This window comes from Electrona antarctica (genome assembly GCF_951216825.1).
Source record: "Electrona antarctica genome assembly, chromosome: 19".
Taxonomy (NCBI): domain Eukaryota; kingdom Metazoa; phylum Chordata; class Actinopteri; order Myctophiformes; family Myctophidae; genus Electrona; species Electrona antarctica.
In genome coordinates, this window is record NC_136800.1 from 15,485,553 (window position 1) to 15,495,678 (window position 10,126).

The 10,126-nt window shown below is 40.2% G+C and overlaps 1 protein-coding gene across 1 annotated transcript; it reads left to right on the plus strand.

The window, feature by feature from the left end:
* Positions 1–3,879: 3,879 nt before the first annotated feature.
* Positions 3,880–9,878, plus strand: pold3 (polymerase (DNA-directed), delta 3, accessory subunit). The gene is made up of 12 exons (XM_079529687.1): positions 3,880–4,024; positions 4,310–4,365; positions 5,859–5,958; positions 6,098–6,137; positions 6,279–6,411; positions 6,874–7,129; positions 7,249–7,321; positions 7,776–7,932; positions 8,129–8,238; positions 8,442–8,533; positions 8,720–8,801; positions 9,129–9,878. The coding sequence occupies exons 1-12, from the start codon at positions 3,968–3,970 to the stop codon at positions 9,335–9,337; spliced, it is 1,365 nt and encodes a 454-aa protein (XP_079385813.1). The 5' UTR covers positions 3,880–3,967; the 3' UTR covers positions 9,338–9,878.
* Positions 9,879–10,126: the final 248 nt, after the last annotated feature.

Genomic DNA, 10,126 nt, shown 5'->3' on the forward strand with positions numbered 1-10,126 from the left:
CCCAAAACTAAAAGAAAGGGCACCTGTCCTGAGGTGACAGCTGGGCTTTCTCAGTTGCAGCCCCCTCCATCTGGAACTTACTCTCACTTTGTTTTGTAAAGGAACTTTGGGTACCATTAAAGCGCTATACATAAGTCTGTTGTATTATTATTATTCCAGAAATATATAAATATACTACTCCAATGCGAAGCTGTTGGTGATATTTAATTTTACCCCCTAGACTATAATGATGCATTTGGAAGGTCTTCATGCTACTGTAATTTAATTATGAGCTACCCAAATTACAATTCATACCCAATTGCCCACAGAAGGTGAACTGAAATACTATTTTTTTCCCCCCCTTTTTTTTCCTTTATTGCAATTTGTCATGTACCTGTGGAGATACAACATGGCCATGTCTATTTCTCATTACTATCCAGCTGGTGTACCCCCCCCCCCCCCCCCCCTCCCCTCTTTCTCTCTCTATGCTTCTTAAAATGCTGTAAATTTAAAGTTTAATCACTTGTCTTAAACCCTATAGTGTCCCTGGACATAATACAGTACGTGAACATTCCAACGTAAATTCCCCATTCATATTGTCAATGGAAATGTAATGTTTGTGTAAGACGAAGATCTATACACTAATAGCTGAATATAGGAGGGGCTAGCGTCCCTCAAAAATGAGGGTGCCAAGCTGCTAGGATGGATCCCTGGGGGACCCCGGTCAACAAAGTATATACTGTAGGGTTTAAGTGGTTAATAAAATGCACTGGATTTATAGCAGCAGGTGAAATACGAGGAGCAGCAGGCGAGGAGACACGCCAGTATTGTGTTTTATTAGGAAGTGGATCTAATAGTACTCATTCCTATAATCCCTATAAACCAGGGGTACCCAAAAGGTAGATCGCGATCTACCAGTAGATCACAAAGGCTGTGCAGATAGATCACATGACATGCCCCTAAAGAGTATTTCATTTAAATATATTGAAGAAAAAAAACGATTAAAAAAAAAAGAAAACATTTCTCCCCCTCTATTTCCCATTCCAAGTGCATTTGTCTATACTGTACAGAATGTACGAACTCTACTATTCCGAAGCCCCCTCAGGTACATATTTAAACTATTTTCAGCAATGATATAAAGTATAATAATTGATTTGGTGGGTTGATCTTGCCGAGCTGGTCATTTTGAAAGTAGCTCTCAAGTCAAAAAGTGTGGGCACCCCTGCTATAAACTAATGATAGATTTGGAAAGGAAGACTGTGCTTCATTTCTGGGCATCTGCTCTCATCTCTGTCCCGGCAGCTCATTAAAATAAATATCCCAAATCAACATTCATATTGGCTGCGGTCTCATGCACTATTAACTGGTGATGATCTCATCCCACCCTGTATAGCCTGTAGGTGAACTCAGAAATGAAAGTCTGCCTGGCTGCTTATGGAGTTACAGTTATTACGATTCTATGTCTATTTCCGTTTTATTTTTATGTCGTTTATGCAATATTATTCATAGTTCTATTTCTTATGTACCCAATATAATATACCCAAGAAGCAATGTACTCAAATGTGTAGCAGTGACGGTGGTTCAAATTTTTGGCTGGGATGGGGGAGGACAGAGAGAGAGAGAGAGAGAGAGAGAGAGAGAGAGAGAGAGAAAGAGAGAAAGAGAGGGAGGGAGAAGGCAAGAAGTGGAGGCAAAAAAAGAATGGAAACAGAGAAATATAATGAAATAAATAGAATACCAAATGTTCCTCAGGCTAGAAAGAAAGAAAGAAAGAAAGAAAGAAAGAAAGAAAGAAAGAAAGAAAGAAAGAAAGAAAGAAAGAAAGAAAGAAATAAGAGGTCTGATTGGAGCCCTGAGGATGATGTGAAAGTTATGATAGTGAGAAGAAAAAGCAAGAAGTGCTTTCATTTCTTCTGTCCTGTGTCCTCCAGTGAGACATTTTCCCGATGGGTTTTGGCTCTCCGCCAGTCCAGCAGCGCATGCATCCCCCCTCTCCTCCAGGACTCTTCTATTCTGTGGCATGGGGAGATGGAGGAAGAACCTTCTCTCTTAACAATCAATACCGTTTAGAGGGGAGCCGCTGTTCAGCCCCGTCAACCCAGCATCACCGGATGCAGCCCTCTGTGTCTCCATAGGCGCTCAACAAACATTCAGGTCCGATGGGGGTGTTGGTGAACTTTTGAACCAGATAGCCTGTTTTAATTCCAAAGCAGCTCATTCAGAATTGAACAGTCCCAAGGGATGGATGGGACAGATTCATTCCGCTGCATGGAGTGTGTGAGATGAAATCCTCAATGTAAATTAACACTATGAGTGTCTTTACTGTATAGCCTACAAGGCCTCCAGGAAGACAGACAGCGAGCAAATTAGAGAAAATGAGAATTGAGCCTGAAGTGATGTGTAGTGCTGAACAAGTGAGACTGTGTATTAAAGGAGGGTGACTGCGATATGAAAAAGAAAGAAAAAAAACCCCTGTCACAGCACTTTGGACTCTTGAGGTGTGGAGCTGACGGTGCTTTCTGTACGCTGTCTGGAATCTCACTACTAATATTTGTCAGTCTGAGACTCTGAGTCATAGGTCTACAGGTTATTGCTGCCTTGCAGGATGCTAGTTCTGCTTAACAGCATCATCAATCTTTAAGTGTTGACATATTTTGTCCTATAGTTAATGGGTTAGAACTGGTGCCCATAGCCATGGGCCTGTGGTGGTTCTTAGCAGTCTCTCGAATGTGTTCTTTATATATACACAGGCCACAATGTTTTAGAAAAAGCAAAATTGATGAATTGTTGTTTACTTGAAAAAAACACTTTAACAAGGGCAACTCAGGCAACTCATTTGTCTTGTAATTGTTAGTTGACAACTAAATACTACATGTACTCAGATTTGAACCAGTTTGATGTGAGATTAGAGCTGGGCCAACCTAAAAAGCAGAATCAGAGGGATTAGAGAACAAACCAGGAGGATAGGACTGTGTGAGATGTTTGGCAAAATGTTTAGGATTAATATAAACATGTTTTTGAGGCATTTTGTTCCAAAAATGTGTTTTGCAAAAATCAACCTGTTGGTGGCGCTATAACAGGCCAATGTGAAAAGGGTGGGATATATTCCTCAGCCTAGTAAGAAAATGTGTGAAAGATTTCACGTAAATTGCATGCTGCGTTCATGATTTGAGGCTTTTGTTCAAAACGGGGCAATCTTGCAAACTGTGAAAGCAAATTATAGCCAATTAGGATGGAATATGAAATATCGGACAGATCCGACTTGAGCACATGACCATAGAGATAGTGTGTAACGATTTGTGAGATTTTTGGACAGAATCTGGAGGAGTAATATCAAAAAATGTGTTTTACAAAAGGCGGCCTCCTGGTGGCGCTATAAAAGGCAGATGCGGAAAATGCAGGTCAACGGTTTGTCCTTGGCCTCTAGGGAGTATGCATGCAACGTTTCACGCAGATCGGTGCAGTTTCAGGTAAAAATGTGAAAAGCTGCCTCATGGTGGCGCTATAACAGGCGGTTCTGGAAAATGTGGGGCAGAGGTTCATCGTTGGCATCCAGGGAGTGTGTGTGCAAAGTTTGGCATCGACCGGGTTAACGGTGCCGGAGATTAGCTGGTAACAGACGGACGGAAGGAAGGACGGAAGGAAGGACGGACGCACACGCACACACACACACACACACACACGGACGGAGTGCAAAACATACTCTCTCCCCATGCCTTCGGCCTGGTGGAGACAAATATTCTTGATTGGCTATTTGGCTCAGAGGTGAGTGAGTAGCACTAGATTAGAACAGTGGAAGACACAGTGGACTTGTGTTCCTGTTTCTTACCACTAGATGGCAGCAGTGCCACACAAACGATGGGTCCCCTTCTCATCGGAAACAGAGGAGCACACGTTTGTTTGACCGGAAGTAAATAAAGCGCTTCACTGTATTCCCGCGCAGTTATTATAGAAGCAACTGTTCTCCTGCTGTCAATAAGGAAACGCAATGGACGAACTTTATTTAGATAATATCGACGAGTTTGTGAACGACCACAACAAGATAGTAAGTGGAATCTGACACACGCCCTAATTTTCTTCTAAAGCTATTGTTTACATGTTATAATTAATTTACTGATGCTGCTCTGCATGCTAAGTAATGTCAACATTTCAGCTTAATTATCGCCCTCGTTATTCAAGAAACTGAATAATTTCGTTTACATTGGATTGTACGATTTTTAAATACTGTGATACGTGTGATTTGGCTTGTGTTCTGTATTTATAAGCTAACTTGGTGTAAATAATCCAGCTAACTAAGAGTAGCTAATGCTGTATGGCTTGGACCTAACAGGTGACCTACAAATGGCTGAGTCTCACTCTTGGGGTCCATGTCAACACAGCTAAACAGTGAGTGACACCCCTGATATACATGATGTGTGAATACCAACAGTCAACAGATACAGATTAATACTAAAACAAATAACTATAGGTGTGTGTGTGTGTGTGTGTGTGTGTGTGTGTGTGTGTGTGTGTGTGTGTGTGTGTGTGTGTGTGTGTGTGTGTGTGTGTGTGTGCGCGCGTGCGTGTGCACGTGTGAATGTGTGCTGACTGGAATCTTTTAACTTCAAGGTATATAATATTCTCTAATAACCGACACCTATGTTACATAGCCTCAAAGGCACAGTAGCCCTGAAACATGACATGACAACATGTCATAATCTACAAGCGTCATGTGAACCATGGCTAAGTGCACAGATACTGAAGACATAAGCGAGTGTGATTGACTTTAATGATCCTACACCTCGTAGACAGACCAGACGACCCTCTCGTAGACCCCCATAACTCTGAGTGTATACATGGGTCTGGGGTCCATTTGTGCACTCTTAAGAGTTACAGACCTTTAAGGGTCCATTTGGAACAGCCTCAAGGAACCCTGAGGGTCCTTGGACCACACTTTACGGTCTTCATTGAGAGGTTCTCAGATAGTCTACTAGTACTACAACTACTTGTGGATCTGCTGTTTTTAGTTAGTGTTTACAAATGTATGACCATTTTTCAACATGGAAATGATTATGCAAAATGATTGCGATTATTATATAATTATTGTGACAGGCCTAACCACAGCACAGACATTTCAGTGGAATTGAGTTGCTAGGGAACAGCTTGGGTCCAAGTGTATTTACTGGCAGCTACTGATATTCACCAACACTACAACAGGAAATAAACTTAGACCATTTAAAAATGTGTTCAAGTTTTAAAGGGAATCAAGGGATGTACCGAATATTCGGCCAAATAGTGGCAAAAATGCGTATTCGGTTCTGTTTATTTTAGAGCCGAAACCGAATAGTCAAGAACTTGGGTTACCTTTCGTAGCCTACTGTTTTGTTGTGATGACGTGATCAAAATGTAATCATGTCTTTTGCCATTATCATGTAACTCTACAACAAAGGTACAGCCATACCAAAACTGGTATTCGATTTTCGGCCAACTGTTTCCTATATTCGGTTTCGGCCAAGAATTTCCCATTCGGTGCATCCCTAGAAAAGGTCCACATGATTATAATAAAATATAATATTTATACTGATACTGCAGAATGTATCTCACCACTTATGGAGTAAACAACATTAGCGTTAAACAAATTACCATTGTATTTTCCTCAGCTAGTTCTGACTCCGCATTGTGCTTGGCTGGTTTTGCGCCAATGTCTCATCAGCACTTCCTTGTCTGAACATACACACTTTCTTATAATTTACTAATTAAGAAATAAACTTGCTGATCTAGTAATGATTGCTTTCTAATCATAAATATTAATAATAAACTCTGTACTGTATATTATCAGTCATATTTCTATTGCTTTAATATTCCAGAATAAATGTTGAAAATCTTTGTATTTATTCCAGAATGCTTTACCATTACCTGGATCACAAGAGAAAAGAAAGCTCTGAACCACTTCATGCTACATATCTTGTGTCCGGGAAACTGGTTGAAAATGGCCTCACGGTAAGGAATGGCATAAAGGAACTCCTAATGATTCCTTCTGATCTAGTTTTCATCCTGCTTTGACATGTCAGTGATCCACCCTCAAATGTGGAGTGATCATATTGTGTCTCCTGGTCGCGGTTTGTCTTTGTTTTGTCAGTGTCACAAGGTGTCAGTGGTACGAGAAGACCAGCTGGAAGGTGAGTTGAGGATGCTCCTATAGGTGGCCGCCCGGCGCCCGTGCCACGTTTTGTTTCGTAGATTTGTTTTTCTATTGCGACAAATTCTTAGAATGAAATATGTATATAGCATTTTAGACTTACAAGTGTCATCTTTTGCAGATGTCAAGTCGAAGATGAGCATGACTGTTAGTGTCCATGTGTACAGTGTCCAGAAAGCTGTCCTGAAGGACAGTGGTCCTCTGTACAGTGTTGACTATGATGCTGTGAAAGACAATATGAAGAACTGCAGCAAGTATGCCTATATTCTGTCTGGCAGTATATCCCCATATTTAATTATTTAGTTTTTTTCCACAAATGATTAATGAATGCCATATTTTATCACTAAAGTAGAGAAAATAGTCGACCTGTGAGCTCACAATGTATTGCAATGTTGTGAGTTTGTAGATCTTATTTTCCTTTTTTTATATACAATTTTTATTTTTGCAATTTCTCCCCATTTATAACGCCCAAAATAGTGACACCGGTGGATAAGCTTGTGACTAAATAATAACTACATTGGAATACAGGTTATTTTTTAAATTTCTTGAAAAGTAAAAACAAATCAAAAAGTACATAAGCAGCGATATGCTTTTGTACATACAGTACACATAGATGAAAAATATTACTGATTACTTTTTTTAAGTGATTTTGTTTTCCCTTTGTAAAAAACCCTATTCCTATTTGGTGAATTCTGTGACACTGTATGTGCTTCCAGGTACAGTGCTATCCAGTGTGCCAGTGCGGTGCCCATGTCTAGAGCAGAGGTGCAGCAGACTCAGGATGTGATGCAAGCTTCTACTATAGAGCCTCAACGTGTCAAACCCACTGTGAATGGCCATGCTAGCTTGACCTCCAAACCTACCACAAAGCCACCTAAAGGCATCATGGGAATGTTTGCCACTAAGCCTGCCACCAAGAAGCAGGAAGCTAGCAAAGAGATCAAGCCAGAGCCCAAAGAAGAGGCACCTGTGGTATGTTTTCATTAGTGATGGGCATTCTGGGAGCTGAATCCTTTGACTCGGGTTACCTTGATTAATTTGATCCTTTGTTATGAAGAATTCGATGTAATGCTTTCACTTGTTTATTCTAGGATGAGGCCCCCAAAAGCAAACCAGCGGGAAAGACCAATTCTATAAGCAACTTCTTTGGGAACCAAGCAGCAAGTGAGTGTTCAAAACTGCAGTCCTTCACACTAACCTGACCTCACTGTCTTTAAGGGTCGTCCAAACCAAGAAAGATGACAATAAGTGTATATCATTCAAAAAAACATTGTCAAATGGATGGTGGAGTCCACACCACAACTATAACGGCAACGACCAATGTTATTTGGATCACTTTCAGAAAGATTTGATGAGTTTCATTGTTGGGCTGAATGGCCCTTTACTCTCAACCTGCACTAAACTGCTTTAGTCGTACAATATTAACTGTTAGTAATTGCCACTTGGTTTAACCTTTTCTTTATTTTCATAGATGTTTATTTGCTTTTCGTCATCAGTGAAATCTTACAGAATAAACCTTTGTCAGCAAATAAATCAATATCAAAACGAACTACTGCAGCAACAACAACAATAAAATAACTATCAGTTGTTTTAACTTGAATGTGTCCTGGCCCGGCAGAGAGACCTGAGAAGACTGAGAAGAAGGAAGAGAAAAAGGAAGACGAGGTCCAGGCAGCGTCTTCAGAGGAGCCGAGACCTTCCCCAGTACGGCCCGAGGACAAACAGATCGATGTGCCACAGGAACAAACCAAGGACACCAAGAAAGAGATTAGGAGGTGTGTGTGTGTGTGTGTGTGTGTGTGCGTGTGCGCGTGTGTGTGTCATGTGATTTTAATGCAAAGTGTCTGAGTATTAAGTTATGAAGCACTATACAGATACATCGTTTTAGAATTGTGTGTAATAACTCCAGTGAAATATTTTGCTCAAATTTGGGTAAATTAAAATTGTATTCCTTATTTTGATCCTCTGAAGTAAAACCAAACGCATACAGGAATCTGACAGCGAAGAAGACAAAATGGATAAGAAGAGACGACGCAGAATTAAAAGGCCTGTGTCAGACAGTAGTGATGAGGAGGAGGAAGGTGAGTCTTCTGGATCCTTTGTTCTTTATATCTTCTAGTCTAGACAGTCAACATGTTGGGTGAAAATGGACAAAGAATTTATTACAAATAGCAAAAAATAGCTAATCTGCTATTTTTGCTATTTGTCATACAACAAAGTGTACCTGTCCTGTATAGGGCCTAAGTGGTTACTGTTAAATAATGGTAACTGTTCGCTACCCCAGTGATTCCAGATTCTCCACAGCCACAGAAAAGGAGAGAGCCATCACCATGTCCTGAAAATGACGTGAAGGAGGAATCACTTTCACATGCAAATGTAAGCAGACTACTGTTTTGACCATGTTCTGGCGTAAACCATTTTGCTCTTGCGTCACGTTTGCAGTTCGCACTGGGTTTGTGTCGTTTTCGACTATGGTCAATGACAGCATGTAGATTTACTTAGTATCATGATATTTTACCAAAATGTCTCTCCTTCAGCATGTTTATATTTGCATTTCCACAGCAGCAGCATTCCGATGGGAAAAGGAGGAAGAGGAGGCGAGTCTTGAAATCTCGTAATTTTGTGGATGAAGATGGGTGCATGGGTAGGTGCATCAGCCTCCATAAAAGCAACATACGCAATTGTGATATTTAATTTTAATATACCAGTTCTCTCAAATTCAAAACCGTATAGGATCTATTCATCTCTACTAGTTCCTGTGACTGCAGCCATGAAATACAGTAAAGAACAAGCCTAACGGAATTCAATTCTTGTACTGTACATGGTCACATAAAAGATCTTTAACAGATGTTAATGAGGCAATAACAGGTTTCATAGGTCATACATGCTTATGTTTTTGTTGATAAAAGTAAAGAAACAAGTAAAAGTTTGGTGCTGAATATTGAATCCAGATGTGTTCTGCTGCCCATAGTAACAGAGAAAGGCTACGAGAGTGAGTCGTACTCTGAGACTGAAGAGGAGGCTCCTTCCAGCAAAGTGGCATCAAAGCATCCCATCCAGGCTAAACTACCAACGAGCAAGAAAGACGATGACAAGAAAAAGAAAGAAAAGAAAAGTGCTGCGACTGCAAGCAAAGCAACTAAGCAAGCTTCAATTATGGGATTCTTCCAAAAGAAATGATGGAATATGGAGTGTGGAGGATGGAGAAATAACAAATACTTAAGCCTGAAAATCCACAGTTCCATACATTTATTGGATGGCTTCAATACACTTGAAAGTTCTGCTGGTTTATTTGTTGTGTGACTTTAGTAATAACCTTTTCATCTTGGACTCCAGTTTGAATATCCACAGTTTCATTTTGGGGATACACCATTTTCATTTGACAACAGCACAGAGCAGACTTTTTGTCTCCTAATTACTAAAGGTATTGTTTCAGCCTAATGAATACCTTTGCTATTATTGACTGTTTGTCGTGTCAAGCCGACAGACAGATGTCTTGGCAATGCTTATTCAAAAGATGGTTGTAAACTCCTTAACAATTAGTTAATTTTAAAACTAATAGGATTAATCCTATAACTACTTTGAGGTATAAAGAATGTGAGGACATCAGATGTGCTACTTCAGGGAGTTTAGGTCTTGAGTCTTGTATCTGCCCACCTCTTGTCTTTTTGTGAAAACACTGCTCAGATTAAATACATTAAAGTTTATTTTTCTCACTAAAGGGCTTCTAACTTATTCTATGGTTTCCATAGAGCCTTACACAGCTAGACCTGTGAATAGAGCCTTACACAGCTAGACCTGTTCCATAGAGCCTTACACAGCTAGACCTGTTCCATAGAGCCTTACACAGCTAGACCTGTGAATTACTAGCAATGAATAGAATGTGTTTGTGATGTGGTAAAGGACCTAATTATGTGTGACCAGATAACTGAAACTACTGGCTTTTATAACCTAATTTTATATAATGTA